At 41.8% G+C, this 22,179-nt stretch overlaps 2 protein-coding genes across 2 annotated transcripts; both read right to left on the bottom strand.

The window, feature by feature from the left end:
• Positions 1–17,588: 17,588 nt before the first annotated feature.
• On the bottom strand, positions 17,589–17,984 carry LOC138870640 (uncharacterized). The gene has a single exon (XM_070148465.1). The coding sequence runs from the start codon at positions 17,982–17,984 to the stop codon at positions 17,589–17,591; it is 396 nt and encodes a 131-aa protein (XP_070004566.1).
• A 2,202-nt stretch (positions 17,985–20,186) lies between these two features.
• LOC138870639 (uncharacterized) lies at positions 20,187–21,205 on the bottom strand. The gene is made up of 2 exons (XM_070148464.1): positions 21,062–21,205; positions 20,187–20,711 (listed from the first exon to the last, which is right to left on the bottom strand). The coding sequence occupies exons 1-2, from the start codon at positions 21,203–21,205 to the stop codon at positions 20,187–20,189; spliced, it is 669 nt and encodes a 222-aa protein (XP_070004565.1).
• Between the last annotated feature and the right edge of the window lie 974 nt (positions 21,206–22,179).

Below are 22,179 nucleotides of genomic sequence, written 5' to 3'. Positions count from 1 at the left end.
TTGACCGGATTGAGGTACGTAATGATTGTAAATGCTGTCCTGATGGTATAAAATATTTGGGACTATTTGTAAATGCTTTGGTTAAACATTTAGTGAGGAGTTTTTTTATCCAATGTTAGAGCTCAAACAGTTGAGACAAACTGGTTCAAAGAGGGAATTTCAATTTGCTTTTGCAAGGCTATTAACTTAGTGTGATTTATCTATTAGCCAAGTTATATCTTTTTTTCTAGGAGGACTTAAGGAGGAGTTGGTGAATCCTATGATAATGCATGAACCTCAAAACTTATCTAAAGAATCTAGATTAGCTAGAGTGGCAGAAGCAACATTAGCTGCTAATGCTAGAGCTCAAAGGTCCAACTCTGTGGGTCAATCCTCTTTTACTATGAGGAAGCGTAGTTATGAATCTGTTCAGGATAAATTGTCTCCCATCAACCCCTAGTGAGCGCAGTTACCTAGTGTGAGATGTGATGTTGTTGATCGGGTCCAACCCTACACCACTACAAAGTGTCAAGATCGGTCGATGCAGCTTTTACCCGAGATGGTCGGGATCGAATCCACAGGGAGCTAGATTGGTTGGGATTTGGATTCCTCTCTAAACTAGCAATGCGTAGTGCTCTTAATTACACTTCCAATTATAATTGTTCGTTTGTTACTTCTTATTTTATACTAATGAGATGCTAAATTAAACTAAGAGTAAATGCTTGTAAGGTTTTCTAAATGGTTAAAGAAGCACTAGGGAAGTGACTTTCTCCTAGGTGAATACTTGACGGGATCTAAAGCCTAAGGCAAATTTTTTATGTTGGGGATTGCAATATAGCCTATGCACAGAATTACTCACTCTACACCTCTCGGTAGCTTGAGTGACTTTGCCCTAATTGACTTTCTCAAGACCAATTGGGTGTCAAAATTGTGCAAGCAATATAGGCTCAAGTCGGCTATTACTATCTCTAGGTTTAACCCTTTAGTTGGGGCTATCAATCTCTTGAATACACCCCAATTCCTTGTTGGACTGATTTTCCTAGACTCAAGCTCTTTTTCTCAAGAAGAGCCCAAGTCAAAAAGGCACAAATTAGTGTTTGCAACCACTAATTCAACATGGAAAACACAAATCAGTCCAAATATCAACTACCCATAAACATCTAAGCCTTAAAACAAAAGACCCATCAAATACCCACACTAGGGTTGAGCCACAACCCTAGCTAATGGGTCTAGCTACTGATAATAATGGAAGAAAATAGATAATTAGATGAATAATAATCCATATAATATGATTACAAACTAAGAATTAAAGATTCAATGTTGAACTAGCCACAAAATTACTCAAAACAGGTCCAAAACGGCCTTCACGTGCTCAGCTACAAACTAGATTATAACAGATGCCCTAAAAATGTGAAAAGAAAGTATTTATACAAGGCCAAATTTTTTGGACAAAAATACTCTTGACGGAGGTACCGCGGACCGCGAAAAATGCACCGCGGCCGCGATGAGGCTTTTTGGCTTGACTTTTCACTCTCTGAATCTGGCCACCGCGGGCTGCATAAAATGCACCGCGGATGCGATGGCTTCACTGCGGTCCGCACAAAATGGGCCGCGGACCGTGATGACTTCCAATCTTCAAAACTCCAGCTCTGTGAATCCCCTCTCCGCGGACCGCATAAAATGGATTGCGGCCGCGAAGAGGCTACTGCGGCCACGAGAAATCCTCCGCGGACCGCAATGCTTGGGCCTCCAAACTTACACCTCTCTGAACTTATCCACCGCAGACTGCAATAAATGGTCTGCGGCCGCGGTGGGTCTCTTACGGCTGCAGTGGATTTTATGCTGCAGTAGTGCCTTGACTTGTTCTTGGTACTTGTGCATGTTTCACTCCTTTCTGAGCTGGTTTTGACTACTTGTCACTTTTTTGACCAAACCATACAAACAAGTACAAATTGTAATCCTTTGGGACTATTTGTATACATTTTTAATCCAAAACTCAAGTAAAAAAGAGTGTAAAATGAATTAGAATCCCTAGTTATCAACTCCCCAAACTTAAGCTTTTGCTTGTCCTTAAGCAACTAAAATAAGTCCTACCTCCTTAAGAGTAAAACCAAGAAAATTCAGCTGACCTAAAGTGACATCATCTAGCATCAATTGGGACTAACAATTGCCCTCAAATCAAATGAATCATTAACAACATTCAACCTTTCAAGCACCATGGTTTTAGTTCAACACAAGAGCATCAAGAGTTGACTCAACCCATCAAGGAAACTCTTTCTACTACTTTGGTCATTGTGGGACCCAAACTCATACTCTTCAACTCTCCATAAGCAAACCTCACTCTTAGGTTGTATCACTTAGAACGAAGATTGTGGAAATCACGCTCATCTCTCTCAAAGAAAGGTCACAAGTCCGGCTCTAAGTACCATAAGCTTGCCCCTTATGTGAGTCACCACTAATGTAAGCTTCATTCAACTCAAGATCATATAGGGCTTTTGTGGAGATATAGTGAAGGCTTTTGGTTCAGGGTAGAAAATATTTGGTCTAAGTATGTTTCATCTTCCCTTAAGCACTTCATTTCTTCATTTGGGCACACATTCTCTTGACTTTTTGAGTCATTTACTTATTTATTAGGGGTTAGAGAGACACACTGTCACTCTTTCTTGTTCATTTCAAACCTTTTTCTCCTCTCTAAACTTTCCACACCTTTAATCTCTTTACTTATATTGAATCACTTCATTTCTTATACATTGTTTATTCTTTTTGACTTTTTGATTTTCTTTCTTTTTCTTTGTGCTTTTTGTTTTCTTCATTTTGTACCTTTTACCACTTTGTTTCATTCCTCGTCTCTTCCCCCAAACTTATGCTTTTTCCTTGTGCTAAGGAAAGATCGGGTGCCAAAAGAGAGTATTTTTATAACGGGTAAAGGCTTGTATTATGGTTTTTGAAAGAAAAAGGGCTATGACTCAAAAGGGATGACTAGGGATATTATCATTGGTAGGCTATGGAAGTTTTCAAGATATCATTCGGATCAAAGAGAGTCTGTAATCACCTCTCAAGTCAAACTACACTTAGAATTTCGCCTAGACACACATTTAGGGGAAGTTCTATACTAATGGCACGAGACTTGGACTTGCAATCCAAATTATCACCACACAAGCTATAGGATTACTAAAGAGACAGAGTCGAGGGCCCACAACAACCTTAGCTAAGATTTGAGAAACACGAATGGTCCCAAAAAACCACTTGATGATTATCGGCCAACACAAGAGTCTCAAGGTCACAACTTTCACCATCCTATACACAACAATTTGTTTTTGACCATAAGATCAAAGGCAAATGTGTTAGGCCCAAGTGAAGTTTTGCTTGAGACACTATTACTCATTAGCTACTAATTACACAAAAACAAAAAAGAAAATAGACTCAAACCCTTAAGAAGGTTGTCATGCCATCCATCATCGGGAAGAGCCACCCAGTTCACACAAAATCCACCTTTGGAAAGAACCGTGACATTAAGAAAACTAAAGGCTTATTGCACGCAAAACTCAAAGTAAGAAGCTACGAAAATGAAGTAAAAATCTATGAAAGAAAAAATGCAAAAAGTAAAATGAATATGTACAATAAGGGATTAAGATGAATATACATAAGGGGGAATGAATATAAACATCAGAAAGTAACTTTATATTCAAACCCATGTTGCAAAGTATGAAAAGTGAAATAAACTAATAAAATTATATACATACCAAAAGTAAAAAGAAAGCATAAAATAGTATCATATTTACAATCCAATATCATCAAAATAGGAATACCCCCTCAAATGAAAGCTAGCATTGTCCTCAATGCTAACTAACCAAAAATATCTCAAGAAAAGATAGAAAGTAAAGAGAAACTCCCTATTAACCCTCCGTCTGCATGGGGTCATGAGCCTGAGTCCTTAGGTCCTGTGACTGCTCGGGAACCTGTGATGGGATCCCGGTATCCTGTATCTGCACTGGGACCTGAGGCTGCTCTAGGGATAAGGCTGGCTAGAGGAATCTCCCTATGGGTCCTCTAACTCTATCACTGCATCATCACCTCGGGGGATCACCCTCTTCCTCTTTGCTGGCCTTTCCATCTCCTACTCTGGCTCAGGCTGGGCTGCTGGAACCGGGTCATGCAATAGCATCTCCAATGACAAGTGATCAGCGACCTTCATTTTCTCCACCTCGACCCTCAACTCCTTCACAGACTCCTTTGATGCTTGAATCTTTCTCAGCTTCTTTGTTTCCTTAGTTAGCTCCTTCAATGCTTTTCCATGAGTACCTACAGCCTCTAATATCAACTGATGGTTCTCCAAAAGCTTCTTCTGGTTTTCCAGAAGCTCCTTGAGAGTCTCCTCCATTGAGGCTGGAATCTATGGCTGTGGGGGTACGGACTGGGCTTCCACCGAGCTAGAAAGTACAGACAACTTAGAAGTAACTGCCTGCATCCAGTTGTTGATACTGGCAAGGGTTTAACTCAAATGGTGGGCAGTCAATAGGTAGGCTGAGGATGAGGCGATATCTGGAGTAGTGGTAGTAGAAGGTCCTGGGGCAGTGTCTAGTGTAGTTGAGGGAGGCTGAGAAGAAGCTACTACTACTACTGGCTCTTTAGACTGGCCAGTAGAAGCAGTGGCTTTGCCTTTAGGATCTTTGCCTTTAGGGTTGTCATCACCCTTTAGGCTGTACTAGGAGAAAGGCATCTTGGGCTTCACCTTCACATCAAACTTCCTTTTCTCCACATCTTGGTCCTCAAAGTACACTGTCCGAAAATTTGGGAAGGGGTAGGATCTATCACCTTCATTTACCACCTTTGTGATCACCCTGGACATAACATTCCCGATGTTGATCAGGTACCCCGCCATGATAGAAACCACCAATATTGCCCTGGAGATAGGAAGAGAGTTCTCATGAGTAGTGGGGTCTAGCCTACTGCATACGAAAGTTTCCCATCCCTTTGCCTCGAAGTTCAAAGTTCTCCTCAAAATTTGGACACCTGATGTCAACCATGCTGGGGTAGTACCCAGGAGTGCCGGGTATTCAGCCAACCATGGACGGGCTGCCTCATCTAATGCTACCTTTTCTAGGTATAGTGATTCATCTTCCTCCGAAAAGCCCAGGTAGTTATTGATTGTCTTCCCATCAAATTTCACTGTCAAATTCCGCACCTTAGTTACTTTGGTTACCTATTTGATGTGGGCAACATTAGCGTAGAACTCCTTGACTAGGTGCTCATTTGCCTCCTCGAACTCGCTTGTAAAATATTCCCAACCTGGTCTCTCTCTGAATTGCCTCTTCACATTAGGGTTGTTAGGCAGAAGGTCCTTCTTAATAAATTTCTACTCAAGTATAAATTTCCTCCCGGGCCACCACTCTCTGAATTTGTGGTAAGTAATATCACTGACAAATCTTCTTTTCCACACCTCGGGGTTTCTAGTTCTCTCTATACCCCCGGGTTGTGGCACACCCCCTCCCTTTTCATCTAGAACCTCACCGTCGACGGGATCTTCTCTAGGTGATGAACCACTAGGTGAAGTAGATGTTGCACTGTCACTGCCCTCAGTTGAGCCCTCAGACGACTAAGAACAAATTGGAACTGAAGCTTGAGCAGTAGGAGTGCCCGGAGGTGTATCTCTCAATCTGTGCCTCTCCGGCCAATCAGGAACATACTCTGGCACTGAATTAGAGTCAGATGCCTCCCGGGAGGGCAAATACTCATTTCCCCCTAAATGGGAAGCAGCTCTATCTACAACCTTTATTGACTTTCTGGTGTCCTTAATTGCCTGCCGGACTTGGGAGGTCAATTTGATCATTTGTCATCCCCTACCTCGGGAGGACTCTCCTTTGCCTTTCTGTTTATCACCACTGCCACGTGATTTAACCATTGTCTGCAAATGGAATTCAGTTAAAGCTTGTTAGTATCACAATGCCAGGAGAAACAATGAAGAATATAATTGTAGACAGTTGACTGCGGACCGCATGAAAAGCAATGCATCCACAAAGGAACCATCAAGGACCGCACAAAATGGCACCGCGGTCCGCATTGAGGTGGGGGTCAGAATACCCACTCTCTGATTAAGGGCATCGCAAACCGCAAAAATTGCTGTGCGGCCGTGGTAGGTCATTGCAGACCACAAAAATTCGACTGCGGCTGCGGTCCTCAATATCAAACTCTCTGAAGTTTTACCACCGCGGTCCGCACAAAATGGCATCACGGACCGCAAAGAGGCACCGCAGACCGCGAAAAATCCACCGCAGATCGCGGTAAGCCTCACTCAGCAACACCAACCTAGGGTTTCAATATTTATCTCGTTTTTAGCCTAAATTCACTTATTATTAATCCCATAGGTAGTTAATCATCATTTTCACTAATTAACCCTAATCTAAACATCATTAAGTAACCATACGCTACAAATTGAAAGAAAAGGGGAGAAAAAGAAGTACAACTACTATTTAAAAGAAAATAAAACAAAGTGAAAAACTAGGGAAAGATTAAAAATACCAGTAATGAGATGCAGTAAAGATGAATGAGGATCAGTGATTGAATTTACACGGTTAGGGATTAATGAACAGTAATTCTTTTTATTTGGAAAGCAAATGATCGAAAAGTGTAAAAGAAGGCCTGAGGTCCTATTTATAGAAAAAGGACCTGGGGCCCATGTTACCTACCCACCGCGGACTGCACAAAATGCATCGCGGTCTGTGGTAATTAAAAATATGAAGCACTGATGAGGCAGTCATTGCAGACGGCAAGAAATGCTTTGCGACCACGGTAGGGCACTGCGAATCTCATAAAATGCATTGCGGCCGTGGGGACAATCTTCAGAGAACCTCCACTTTTTACCATTTAACACTACGGACTGCAATGAGATTTTTCCCCCGCAACAAGGCCATTGCGGCCGAGAAAAATGCATTGCGGCAGCAGTTATGAATCACTGAGAAGGCAGTCATTGCAGACTGCAAGAAATGCTCTACAGCCGCGGTAGAGCACCGCGGACCGCATAAGATGCATTGCGGCCGTGGTGACAATCTTCAGAGAACCTCCATTTTTTACCATTCAACACTGCGGACCACAATGGAATTTTTCCCCTGCAACAAGGCCATTGCGGCCACAAAAAATGCATTGCGGTAGCAGTCCAAACTTCAGAGAGTGCATCATTTTTCCAGTTTAATCCTACACTGCATCAAAACAATCCTACACACATCTCACAACCAGTTAGACCAAAAGCAAATCCAATACTAAAAAGAAAATCAAAGAAAAACAAAAAGAAAGACACATGGGTTGACTCCCAAGAAGAGCCTGATTTAACGTCGCAACACGATGCAGGTTACCATCAAATCACTTTAGATGGATCAGTGCCACCACGTGGCTGTCATCAATCTTTCCAAGGTAATGCTTGACTCTGTGCCCATTAACTTTGAAGACCTCTCCATTTTTGTTTTTAAGTCAAGTGCACCAAACGGAGTCATAAGCACTACTTCAAAAGACCCACTCCATTTTGACTTAAGCTTTCCTGGAAACAGACTTAACCGGGAATTGAACAATATAACCAAATCACCCCAGTTTGAACTCCTTGCGACGAGCATACTTATCATGAAGTTACTTCATCTTGTCCTTGTACAAGGATGAACTGGAGTACACATGGAATCAGAATTATCAGTTCATTAAGCTGCTCCACACGAAGATTTGCTGCCACATCCCATTCAAGATTCAGCTTCCTCAAAGACCACATGGCCTTGTGCTCTAACTCAACTGGTAGATGACAAGCTTTCCCAAACACCAACCGGTACAGAGACATACCAATCGAAGTCTTATAAGCAGTCCTATAAGCCCATAGAGCATTATCTAATTTCTTTGACCAATCGATCCTATTTGCATTGACCATCTTTGACAATATACTCTTGATTTCCCTGTTTGAGACTTCAACTTGGCCACTCACCTGAGGATGATTAGGAGTAGAAACTTTGTGATTGACACTATACTTTGCAAGCAAAGTGTCAAAAGCTCGATTACAAAAATGAGACCCCCCATCACTTATGGTTGCTCAAGGAATGCCAAACCTAGTAAAGAAGCTCTTCTTAAGAAACGCAACAACACTTCGGGCCTCATTATTGGAAAAAGCCACGGCTTCAACCCACTTTGAAACATAGTCAACTGCATGCCACTAGAATGTATGTGTTCCCACACAAACTAACAAACAGGCCTATGAAATCAATGCCCCACACATCAAAAATATCAACTTCAAGAATGGTATTAAGAGGCATCTCATATTTCTTCGTAATTCCACCTGCTCTTTGATATTCGTCGCATCTCTTCACAAGTTCACTTGCATTTTTGTACAAAGTTGGTCAGTAAAACCCATAACTAAGAACCTTTGAAGCTGTCCTCGCCCTACCATGATGACCACCATAGGGAGAGGAATGACAAGCCTCTAAGATACTCAATTGCTCTTCCTCTGGAACACACCTTCGGATCACACCATCCGTGTAGATCTTGAACAAGTATGGCTCATCCCAATAGAAGTCCAAACTATCATGTTTGAGCTTATTCCTTTGGTTAGAAGAGAGCTCAAATGGGATTATACCAGTCACAAGGAAATTAGCAACGTCGGCAAACCATGGCATACCATTCACCGACACAGAAAGGAATTGCTCATCGGGAAATGAATCATTGATCTCTAGGCCATCATGAGGCCTCCCCTCCTCCTCCAAGCGGGACAAGTGGTCCGTTACTTAGTTTTCACTACCCTTCCAGTCCACAATCTCCAAATCAAACTCTTGAAATAACAAGACCCATCACATCAGCCTAGCTTTGGAATCCTTCTTCGTCATCAAGTACCGGAGTGCGGAATGATCGGTATGAGCTATGACCTTGGCACCCATAAGATACTGCCAAAATTTCTCCATTGCGAACACAATATCCAAAAGCTTTTTTTCAGTCACCGTGTAGTTCACTTGAGCATCATTCATTGTCTTGCTCGCATAATATAGCAGATGAAACATTTTATTCACTCTTTGACCCAAGACAGCCCTAACCGCAACATCACTCGTGCCACACATGAGCTCAAAAGGTAAGCTCCAATTGGGTGTGGTAATAATAGGAGAGGTGGTCAACTTGTGCTTGAGAAGTTTGAAAGCTTGCATACACCCCTCATTGAACACGAACATGACATCTTTTTCCACTAACTTACACAAGGGATAATTACCTTCGAAAGTCCTTGATGAATCTCCAGTAGAACCCCGCATGCCCAAGAAAACTTCTAACTCCCTTGACAGAAGTAGGGGGAAGGAGCCTTGAAATCACTTCAATTTTTGCTTTGTCCACCTCTATACCATGCTTTGAAATTTTATGGCTAAGGACTATGCCCTCCTCAACCATGAAGTGGCATTTCTCCCAATTAAGCACAAGGTTGGTTTCTTCACAACGGGCCAACACTCTATCAAGATTTTTCAAACATTCATCAAACTAGTCACCAACAACACTGAAGTCATCCATAAACACCTCCAAAATGTCCTCCACCATGTAGGTAAATATGGCCATCATACACCTCTAGAATGTAGTCGGTGCATTACACAACCCAAATGACATCCTAGAAAAGACAAAGGTACCATACGTACAAGTAAAGGTGGTCTTCTCCTGATCTTTTGGTGCAATCAAAATTTTGTTGTACCCAGAATACCCATCCAAGAAACAGTAGAAGGCACACCCAGCAAGTCTGTCTAATATCTGATCAAGAAAAGGTAATGGAAAGTGATCCTTGCGGGTCACTTTATTCAATTTGTGGTAATCCATGCACACCCTCCACCCGGTGACAGTCCTGGTAGGAATCAACTCATTTTTTACATTGGTAACCACGGTCATACCACCCTTCTTCGGCACATATTGCACCGGCGAAGTCCAAGAGCTATCAAATATGGGGTACACAACACCGACATCCAACCACTTGATCACCTCCTTTTTGACAACTTCTTACATTGCCTCGTTCAACCTCCTTTGATGTTCCAAGGAGGTCTTTGCATCATTTTCAAGAATAATCTTGTGCATACAAAAGGTGGGGCTTATCCCCCGAATATCAACTAAGGTCTATCCAATTGCCTTCTTCCGTTTTTGGAGCACCGCCAATGTGGCATCTACCTGCATATTAGTAAGACAAGAGGAAAGAATAACTGGCAAAGTTGAACTAGGGCTTAAGAATTCATACTTGAGGTGTGGAGGCAACGACTTCAACTCCAACACCGGAGGTTCCTCGATTGAGGGCTTTGTTGGGGGAGTCTTCCTGTCCTCAAGATCCAAAGAGAGTTTTCTAGGCTCATAAGAGTAAGAGCCCATTCAATGTAAAGCATCGACATACTCCACTCGGCCTTCATCCTCATTTACATCAAGATTTAACAATACCGCCTCTAGAGGGTCCTACACATTGATTATTGCACTAGTATTATCAACTATCACTGCCATGACAAGATCCACAAAATAGCACACTTCAGAACTGTTGGGCTGCTTCATTGACTTGCACACATGAAAGACCACTTTCTTATCACCCACCCAGAAGGTGAGTTCCCCTGCTTCTACATCAACTAAGGCCTTACCACTTGCAAGGAAAGGTCTTCCCAATATGATCGGAACCTCATAATTGATACGCTCAAATTACACTTTAATTAAATAGTGTAAGGTGGTCGGTGTCAAATATAATAACCCAACAAGGTTGGGGTCGAATCCTATAGGGAATAGGTGTGAAAAGGTTACTCAAATAGTGTGTTACTTGACTAAAGTCGTAATTCTATTAGGTTAATGGTAACAAGTGTATGAATAGAGTTTGGTTTAGTGAATAACTAATTGTGATACTGAGAGTGTACATAATTTGATTAAAGAAACCAAGGTTGTGTCCCTTTTGATGAAGTGTAATGCTATCGGTGTTAATGTGATATATTTCTAATGGAAGGTTCTTTTGATATGCAAATGATTTCTAAATGACTACCCAATATTTTCCAATAGTTGGGTAGTATTTCATCTTTACGAATTTTCCAAATATAAAAGAGTTGCAATTACGAATAATCAATATATACCAAATAAAATCCACTTATTCCTAAGCGATTCTATTAAACAAGGTTTAAAGCCTTGAGTCTTTGATATTTTCTTCTACCAAATTCCAACCCACTTTTCCAAGCAAAATAAGAATTTAATGGCACTTGTCAATGTTTGCAACCACCAACAATAAATGAAGAATGAGAAGTAAATAAATATCAACCAACCATTATACATATATTCAATGTTAAATACCCATTAACATAACACCCATTTAGGGTCCACAACCTTAGTATTTAAAGTTAGCTACACATACTAAAATACAAAAGGAAGAGAATATTTAATGCCATAAAGCTTACAAAGTGAAAGATTCTTGACCCAAAAGCTTCCAAAAGAGAGGAATATTAAAGCCTTGTATTGTAGCTCCAAAATCAGACAAGATGCCCCCACAAAATCCCAATAAATATATTTATAGTGGATCAAAACTTGAGACAAAATTTGGAAATAATTACCCTTTTCGGTTAAATATGCGACCGCATATCTGTCGCATAACAGACATGCGGTCCACATTTTTGACATAACTATCCCATCTTCAGACCCTAGTTTCCATGCCTTGATCGCATTGATGTTTTGCGGTCCGAATTGCAGATATGCGATCGCATTTCGCGTCGCATTCTCTACCTTCAGCAATCTTCATGTCGAGTTTGCGGTCAATTATGCGGCTCACAAACAGGTTATGCGATCGCAGATTGGACCGCATTTCTTGCACTGGACTTTGCCCAAATATCTATTGTGGTTTGTGATTCCCTTGCGTATTCTACGTCTCGCATGTTGGATTTGCGATCACATATCCACATTTGCGATGCCTTTCTGCTCTTTCCTTGTCTTTTTGTGGCTTTTTGATTTTATTTCCATGCTCTTAAGTCCTTAAACCTCATACACTGCAAAAACATTAAAATTACATAAGTATAAAAGATAGTTGCATCTAAAACAATCTAAAATCGAAGCAATTTGTATCAAACGTGCCGAAATTCTCTAGCACATCAACACCCCCAACTTAAACTCTTGCTTGTCCTCAAGCAACTAAGACAACACTATCCTATTCTACACTCCATCTAAAAGATATGAAACAATAACGATCGTGGACAGTGTTTGTTGTTAGTACTACAAGCATGCATTTTCGATTGTTTTACCCTTCCTAAACCATCAATATTTACAAGGAGACTAATCAACTTGTGAAACTTTGAGCCTCGAACAATGTGACAAAATGTTTCCCTCAGCTGAGTGCACTTGCATTTGACTCAAAAACTCACCTTTTGTCCAACCTCACAATTCATGTGCACTCACTAGAAAGAAAGTCCCAACATCTCAATATTTACAATGACAACAAAAATGGACGAATTCACAAATACACTCACCCTCAAAAAAGAGTTTCAAGTGTTACAACATACCATACCATAAACTTGCCCTTACTTTAATTCATAGCTTTATTCTAAGAACGCTCGGTTGGAGATCCCATAAGGACTTTTTAAGCTTGTAATGTAGGTTTAGGGAAGGGTCGGATAAGTATTTGGGTACAAGTGACTACACCCTCCTTGAACACTAATCACATTTTTCTTTCTTGTTGCTTTTTGCTTCTTTTCAAACCACATAGCCTTCATTAGCTTCAACTTTTCCACTATTTAGCCACCTCAACTACCTCTTTTATTCTCTTCAAGGCTCCTTATGTATAAATAATCACAACTCTTACCCTTTTTTTTTATATTTTGCTTTTGGAGCTTGAGTAGTTTCACATTTTGAGGTACACTTTCCTACGCTCATTGCACAACCTTGCCAATTTCCGGCTTGACACCACACCCCCAACTTAGGATTTTAGCCTCATTCTCAATGCTCAAGGAGGGACGGGTTCAAAAGAGGGAATTATTTCACAAAAAGGGAAAGGTTTGTAATGAGGTAGCCAAAGAACAGGTTAAAGGCTCAAATGGGGTGACTAGTGATACTATCTGTACAATGGGTGGCTTGAAAGGCTAACTGGTTTTCCAAAAATCACAAAGTCTGCCTAAGGTCATTTCTCTAACCAAATGTAATTATTATAAGCATCGAAAAATCAACCGGGCAAGTTCTAGATGGCAGATGTAAACATAAGAATTATTTACACAAAGAACTCACACACATGGCACACGAACTGTTTGGCTTACACAGTTTGAATCCCTCGAGTCAAAACTTGGCCACTAAAAGCTTTCATCATATATACATGTATAACTCTAGGTAAACATAGAGTCATAGAGCGATCCTCAAGTTCACACAACTGATATCTCTTTTTTTTATATATTAATGGAAGGGTATATGCTATATACAGACACACATGCTTGAAACTAAACAAGTATACCAAACCGGTCGACATGCTTTATTCTACAGTCCTGGTTCTACTATAACACCCTTTGAAAAGAACCTGGCAAAGAAAAACCAAGGGGAATTCATTGCTAATTACTAAAAATGGATAACTATCTACTTGTTTGTTTGTTTTTTGTTTTTATATATATATATATATATATATATATATATATATATATATCTAAAACCACGATACACCAATATATACAGAATCACGAAACACAATAAAAAAACACATGAGTTTGCTTATATAGCACAAAAACATGAACATGTACAACAGTTGCCACAAAAATATATAGAAGGCTACCACCCCAACTAAAACGCATGCATTGTTCCCAATGCATAAGAACATAAAATAGAGTTTAGGGGCTCCCTGAGGTGCACTAAGCGCTATGGGAGTTGGAAGCCGTCTGAGTGATGGTGGGGTTACCCTCTGATACTGAAGCTAGGACCGATGAGATCTCGGCCTGAGGAGTGACCTCCGCTGATGGAGGAGGGATATCTGGCTGACCCAATACTGGAGCTGGGGCCTGTGAACTGCTAGCCTCGCCCGCTGATGGCTGAGTGGCCGATAGATCTGTAGGGGAGGCCATATCTACTAGTGAATATTGTATTGCTATCTGAATTGCTGCTTGTTCCTCATCCTAAACTATAGAGGCAGCAATCTGCTTGCCCTTCTCCTGAGGGCCATCATCCTCCGTGGACCATGAATCCTCCTCATCCTCTCCCTCGTTTGCCCCACACCCTCGAACTCTATAGAATGTCCGGAATCCTCCTCGGAAGGAATCTCAATATGTGCAGGAGGAGGTGGAGGCTGGGAAGCCCCGGCAGTCGGAGGTGCAATATCTATCATCAGAGTGGAGAAGTCCAGGTCAAAGCCTGGTGCTGTTGTGTCTGCTCTCTACTCACCTTCCTTGGGCAGGAAGGATGATAGATCGAACTCCAAAGTCTTCATCTTGTGGAGGTCGGTCTTCACAGTGGCAACTTTCTCCCGGAGCCTAGGAAAGTCTCTAACCTCACCTCACTCTATTTTCTCAACCCTCAACTCAAGTTGTTGCAGACGATCCCCATAAAATGTTTGTTGTTGTTAGATTGCTGTCACTGAGGACTGAATAGGAGTCAAAGCCTGTTTGATGAGGGTGAGCAAGTTCTTCAGAGGCTAGCCTACCTTAGCAATGGCAGGCTGAGCTATGAGACCAAGCCTCGAAATGGCTGGCAGTGCAGCAGAGGTCTGAGCAGTGGTGGACTGAGAGGCAAGCTGTGAAGTAGAAGTGCATGCAATTGGAACCTGAGGGGACATATGAGCCTAGAAATCTAAAGGTTCTATGTCAACTGTACCTTGAGTCTAAACCTCTTAGGGAGCAACAACATCACTAATGTGCGTGATATCAATATCCTTCAGCGCCTTCCATGTCTTGTCGGTGTGTGGCATAGTGGGGACTTTCACAGCCTTACAAAGGGGTATGATCAAACAGGGGAATGGAAGTGAAGTGGCTACCTGCTTTTCCCAAATCCCTAACTCCTAGAAGATAAGAGCACCCACATCAATCCTTATTCCTTCCATAATGTATGCAATGAGAAGAGCTTTCTCAATGCCTATATCAGTCTCATTTCTTGACGGTACCAGTCGAGAGGTGACAAAGCTAAGCCAAAACTGACCCTCTCGTGTGAGATCCTTCTTGTATATTTTGTGCATAGGGTTGATCCAAGCAGGGGTCCCCTTTGCTATCATAGATGCTATCCAACTCCGCTCATTCTCCCGGATTGCCCATTTGGCGGCATATTCAGCTGTGCCCCGGGCTCCAGTCAGGGATGTAAAACTCATTTATAGTCTCATTGCTGCAGAACACACTCTTCCTCCGAACTAACATAGTATCACAGAAAACCCTGTTGCGCTTGTGATAAGAAGTCCTAGAGGCTCCATGGGTGGCATAAAATTCATGGACAATGGTTTCATTATATTCATCAGGCAGCTCCGTGAAGTGCTCCCATTTTCTTGCCTTGATGTTCTCCCAGATGTGGGGGTACTGCTCTTGTAGCCCATTCATACTCAGTTGTTTTTCGGCCACGGTTTTTCATTTGTTCAGCTTTTCTCTATAGAGCTCCCTGGACCCTTCGACCCTAAACCTGAGCTGGAAGTCATCTCCTCGTTTCCTTTGTGCCTCAGCTTGGAGGTCAACTTCGGGCCAAGTCTCCTCCTCATCAGACTGGCAGGGAAATGTAGCAGTAGGGTCCGGTTGCGATCGTTTTGCTTGTTGAGTTTGACGACTGGAGGAGGCCCTTTTTTGGGCAGAGGCTGGATGTTTCCTGGGACCCATATCTGCATAGAAATGAGACGTGAGCAACATGGTAGGCATTAATAAAAAGAAAACAGAAAAACTCAAGAAAAAGTTAAGAGTGCGACAAGTTATGCGATCGCATACCCACTAAGTGGGCCGCAAATGTGTCGCAAACTATCAAGGTAGTCAAATGATCTAAGTATGTGATGGGTTGTGCGATCTCATAACCATCACATACCTGATTGATAAAAAATAAATCACTAAATGTGATAGCAAAATCCACCGCAAAGTTGGAAATGTGATCGCAAAATGGCCGCAGGCAGCATGGTATTAAACTGGGTGTTCTGGGTCAGTATGTGGTGACTTTGCAGTCCGCATATCAATTGTGCGATCACAAAGTCACCACATTTGGTCATCTTCCTCAGCCAGCTAGGGTTCACTTATGCGGCAAAAATACAGACCACATTTTGATTATGCGAGCCGCAAACTTCATCGTTCCCAACGATTGAACTCAACCCTCAACAATGGCGGTCCTAATTTTTACTACCTAGCACCCCAAAACACATTACTTAACCAACATCACATTATGAACAGACATCTAACTATAAAACATAAGCAAGAAGAAAGAAAGAAAAAGAGACATGAAACAACAGCAGGAAAACAAAAACAAGAAAAAATATACAAACTAAAGCTGGCAATGATGGAATTGGGACAAAGAAAACAAACCAGTGACGGATTTATGAGCACACTTGGAAGATTAGTTCTCGCACTAGCCATTTTGCCTTCTCCATTCCTTTTCTATTATTTTTTTCGTTTTGTTTTGTTTCTGATACATAAAAAAATTCTTTTTGTTTGTTTTGAATGAAGAAATGCGAGGGGTATACCGGAACAATTTGCGGTGGGTAAGTCACTACATAACACACTATGCGACCGCATAAGTGTTATGCGGTGGAATCAAGAGAGTTGCTGGAGGGCCAAAAATGCGGTGCACTTTGCGATTGTGTAATCGAAATGCGGTCTGCAAAGTGCACCAACTTACCGCATTTGTATCACCAATTTTAGCCAAACACACTGTGTTGGTTTGCGACCAAAATGCGGTCCGCATAGTGAAAATGCGACCGCATATGTGTAAAAAACTACCCAAGGTGATTTTTCTTCCCCTTTTCATGCAATCTTACCCCCGTGTTATGATCTTTTGAATCCCCTGTACTCTAACACACACTTTAAATTACTCAATTAAATTTATTTAACAAACATTAGAAATTTAAAGGCCAAAAAGGGTGTTACCACACATGGGTTGCCTCCCATGAAGCGCTTGATTTAACGTCGCAGCATGACAAAGTGGGCGTTCCTTTGGATTCACTCATTGGTTGGGCACAGATCATCTTTGAGAGCCAGCTACTCCACCAAATGTTTTTCTCCATCTATGCCCAAGTAATGCTTGACTCGCTGGCCATTCACTTTGAAGGTTTGGCGTCCATCCTCCGAATCTAGTTCCATAGCTCCAAAAGGAGAGACATTTACCACCTTTAATGGACCAGACCATTTTGATTTGAGCTTGCCCGGAAACAATTTGAGCCTTGAGTTAAAGAGCAAAACCAATTCACCCGACTTGAACTCCCTCTTCAAGATCTTTTTGTCATAGACGAACTTCATCCTTTCTTTATACACAGCTGCACTTTCATATGCATGGAAACGGAATTCCTCCATTTCATTGAGTTGTGTTAACCTCAAATTTGCAGCTTCAACCCAGTCCAAGTTCAACCTCTTCAGAGCCTACATGGCTTTGTGTTCCAGTTCTACGGGTATATGACAAGCTTTTCCGAAGACTAACCGATAAGGAGAAGTGACAATAGGAGTTTTGTATGCCGTGTAGTATGCCCACAATGCGTCATCTTACTTCGTTGACCAATCAGTCCTATTTGCATTGACGATCTTTGCCAGAATGCTCTTTATCTCTCGGTTAGAAACTTCAACTTGACCACTTGATTGGGGATGATAAGGTGTGGCCACCTTATATTTGACGCCATATTTCTCTACTAGCCCCGTGAAAGCCTTGTTACAGAAATGAGACCCACCATCACTAAGAATTGCCCTAAGAGTGCCAAACCGAGTGAATATGTTTTTCTTTAAGAATGCGGTCACACTTCTTGACTCGTTGTTTGGTAAGGCAATTACTTCAACCCATTTGGACACATAGTCCACAACCACCAAGATGTATTTCATCCCACAAGATCTTACAAAGGGACCCATAAAATCAATTCCCCACACGTCGAAGATTTCTATCTCCATCACAAAGTGTATTGGCATTTCATGCCTCTTGGAGATTTATCCTTACCTTTGACATTGGTCACAAGCCTTGACCATTTGATTGGCATCATGATAGATTGACAGCCAATACTAACCACATTCAAGCACCTTAGCCGCCATTCGATTTCCCCCATGATGATCCCCAACCGATGAGTCGTGGCATGCCTTTAGAATTGACATAATCTCTTTTTCTGGAACACACCTTCTAATGATGTTGTCAGCACAAACAGGAAACAAGAATAGTTCTTCCGAATAGTATTGCCGACAGTCTCTCAAGAACTTCTTCTTTTGATAGGATTTCAATCCCTCCGAAATAAGGTCACTCACCAAGTAGTTAGCAATATCGGCATTCCAAGGAGCAAAAGTGCTAGATAGTGCCAATATGTGTTCATCCGGGAATGCATCATTGATTCCAAGATCTCCCTTTGGCCTTCCCGCCTCTTCAAGCCTTGATAAATGATCCGCTACTTGATTTTGAGTTCCCTTGCGATCCTTGACCTCGAAGTCAAATTCTTGCAACAACAAGACCCAACGAATCAACCGAGGCTTTGCATCTTTCTTTTCCATGATATAGCGAAAAGCAGCATGATCTGTGTATACTATCACCTTGGATCCCAACAAATAAGCCCGAAACTTCTCAAAGGCATAAGCAATGTCAAGAATTTCTTGCTCAGTCACCGTGTAATTCATTTGCGCCCCATTGAGTGTCTTGCTCACATAACAGACCGGGTGGAGAACCTTGTTGTGACATTGGCCAAGCATTGTTCCAATAGCTACACCACTGGTGTCACACATGAACTCGAAAGGAAAAGACCAATCAGGTGTGACAATAATAGGTGTCGTGGTGAGCCTTTGCTTCAATTCCTCAAAGGCTTTGAGGCATTTCTCGTCAAACACAAATTTGGCATCTTTCTCAAGGAGTTTCCACATAGGATTTGCAATCTTGGAAAAATCTTTGATGAAACGCCTATAGAACCCCGCATGCCCTAAGAAACTTCGGACACCTTTAACAGAAATAGGTGGAGGAAGCTTGGAAATGATCTCGATCTTCGCCCGGTCAACCTCTATGCCATGTTTTGAAAGTTTATGCCCCAATACAATGCCTTCATCCACCATGAAATGACATTTCTCCCAGTTAAGCACAAGGTTGGTCTCCTCACACCTCATAAGCACTTGTCTAAGATTAAGGAGACAATGATCAAAAGAGTCACCTACCACCGAAAACTCATCCATGAAAACCTCTAGAAAATCCTCCACCATGTCGGAGAAAATGGACATCATGCATCTTTGAAAAGTAGCCGGAGCATTGCACATGCATCCGGGTAAAGGCAAAAGTTCATAAGGGCAAGTGAATGTCGTCTTCTCTTGATCCTCCAATGCTGTGTTGATTTAGTTGTAGCTGGAATATCCATCAAGGAAACAATAGAATGACCTTCCCGCTAGACGATCAAGCATTTAATCAATAAAAGGCATAGGGAAATGGTCTTTACATGTGGCACTATTGAGCTTCCGATAATCCATACACACCCTCCAACCGGTCAACGTTCTTGTTGGGATGAGTTCATTTTTCTCATTTTCAATTATGGTCATGCGTCCCTTTTTCGGCACACATTGCACCGGTCTCACCCAAGAACTATCGGCAATAGGGTAGACTACCCCGACATCCAACCACTTGATGATTTCTTTCTTTACCACCTCTTGCATGGACGGGTTCAACCGTCGTTGATGTTCCACACTTGGTTTCGTCTCACTCTCCAATTGGATCTTGTGTTTACAAATTCTTAGGGGAATCCCTCGGATATCCGCAATTGTCCATACAATAGCTTGCCTATGCTCCTTCAATACTTCAAACAATTGTTCTACCTGCACATCATTCAACAAAGAAGAAACAATTACCGGTAAAATATCATTTGAGCCAAGAAATTTATACCTCAAGTATGGTGGAAGTAGTTTGAGCTCTAGTTGCAGTGGCTCAATAATAGAAGGTTTTGCGGGAGGAGTGGCTCTATTCTCCAAGTCGAGAGAGAGCTTTGCTGGAGCATAAGTGTAGGACCCAAGCCCCTCTAATGCATTTACCGATTCCATATATCCTTCCATATCTTCACCATCAAAGTTCACCAAAATAGCTGCCAACGCCTCACTAAGGCATTGTTCTTCCATCTTCAATTCAACCGCATCTTCCACTTAATCAACAACATCAATCACCAAGATGCTCTCATATTCATGTGGTAGTTTCATACCCTTGCTTTCTTGGAATGTGACCTCTTCATTATTCACACAAAATTTGATCTCATTCCGTTCCGAATCCATTAATGCTCTTTCTGTGGCTAGGAATGGTCTCCCCAAAATGATAGGGATCTCTTTGTCAACTGCACAATCAAGTATTACGAAATCGGCGGGTAAATGAAACTTTCCCACTTTAACAAGCACATCATCAACTATTCCCACCGGTCTCTTTATGGAACGATCGGCCATTTGCAATCTCATACTTGTGGGCCTTGGCATACCTGACCCTTCTTGCTTGTAAATGGCAAGAGGCATCAAGTTGATGCTAGTCCCATTATCACAAAGGGCTCTTGCAAAGTCATGTGCCCCAATAGTACAAGGAATGGTAAAAGCTCCCAGGCCTTCTTTCTTTTGAACGGTAGATGTTGCAATGATGGAACTAACCCGTTGAGTCACATTCACCACTTCATTTTTGGTGGTTCTCTTCTTGGTAATCAAATCTTTCAAATATTTAGCAAAACCCGAGATTTCTTAAAATGCTTCCACAAATGGAATATTCACCGATAATTGCTTGAGAATGTCATAGAACTTTCGAGTTTGCTATCAACAAACTTCCTAGCAAGTTTTTGAGGGAATAGAGGAGGAGGCCTTGGAATAGGTAGTAGAGTTTTTGGTGTCTCTTTTACCTTTTCCTTTACCTCGTCCCAATTTTCTTGTTGCAGTTTCAACTCTTCCGGAACCTTTTCAACTTCAACAACCCTTGGCTCTTCAACCTCAACTTCATGTTCTGACTCTTCAACTTCAACCACTTATTCACTCCCTCCTTGTATTACCTTCCCACTCCGAGTAGTAATCGCCATGACATGAGAAGTTGGACCATTTCCACTACCCTTGGGGTTCGCAATTGTGTCACTTGGAAGTGTCCCTTTTTGCTTCGGATTTTGTTCCCTAGAGAGGTCTCTCATTTGCATCTCCATTTTTTGATTGGATGCGATATGAGAACCAACAAGCTCGATAATATTCCTCATAGAAGTGTCGGACTTCTCTTGATTTTGCAACACTCGTTCAAGCATGCCTTCCAATTTAGACTCACTCGAGGAACCTTGATTTGAATATTGACCCTTTGGAGGAACATAAGGGTTTGAACTCTAATTTGGGAAGTTGTTATTGTTGTTGTTCCAATTACCTTGATTTGAGCTGCCTTGGTCATTTCTCCACTGTTGGTTTCCTTGCCCTTGTGAGTGAGGCCTCCATTGATTTTGTTATCCTTGACCTTGGTATTGTTTGCTTTGATATCCACCTTGAGAGTTGTTGTCATAGTTTGCCTCCTCAAAGTCTTCATTTGATAAGGGTTGCACATCTTCCACCACATTTACTTTCTTCGTTTGGCTTTCTATGAACATCGTTGTCAGCACATTGACATTTGTGGCAAGCCCTGCAATCACTTGATCCCTCTCTTGGTTTTCCTTGATCATGGTGGTCAAGGAAGGAGACCCATATGCAATTCCACCCGTAGTGTCCTCTGAGTGCCATGCCTGATTATGCTTTGCCATTTTGTCAAGCATTTGTGTGACCCTTGCGAATGATTTGTCCATGAAAGATCCGTCAGTTTCATTCTTGGCTATAGATTGGTTCATAGGATCCAAGCCCATGTAGAATTTTTCCAACAAGATAGAATCTAGAAAACTATGGTTGGGAGACCTCACCAAATATAACTTGAACCGATCCCATGCCTCATGTAGATGTTCTCCCTTCTCCCGGTACTTGCTTGAAAAAGAAAATTTTATCTCGGAGCTCAGACTTCTTACTTTGCGGGAACCATTTTGCTAAGAATTCCCGGACAAGTTCAGGCCAAGAATGAATTGAGTTTGGTGGCATATTCTGAAGCCATTTCCTTGCGTCCCCAGCTAGTGAAACCTTAGAGCATCATCCGAGACGTTGTTCTTCTTAT

This window comes from Nicotiana sylvestris, chromosome 6, assembly GCF_000393655.2.
Source record: "Nicotiana sylvestris chromosome 6, ASM39365v2, whole genome shotgun sequence".
Lineage (NCBI taxonomy): Eukaryota > Viridiplantae > Streptophyta > Magnoliopsida > Solanales > Solanaceae > Nicotiana > Nicotiana sylvestris.
The sequence above is the reverse complement of the archived record's forward strand: the minus strand, read 5'-3'. Positions and strand labels throughout refer to the sequence as shown.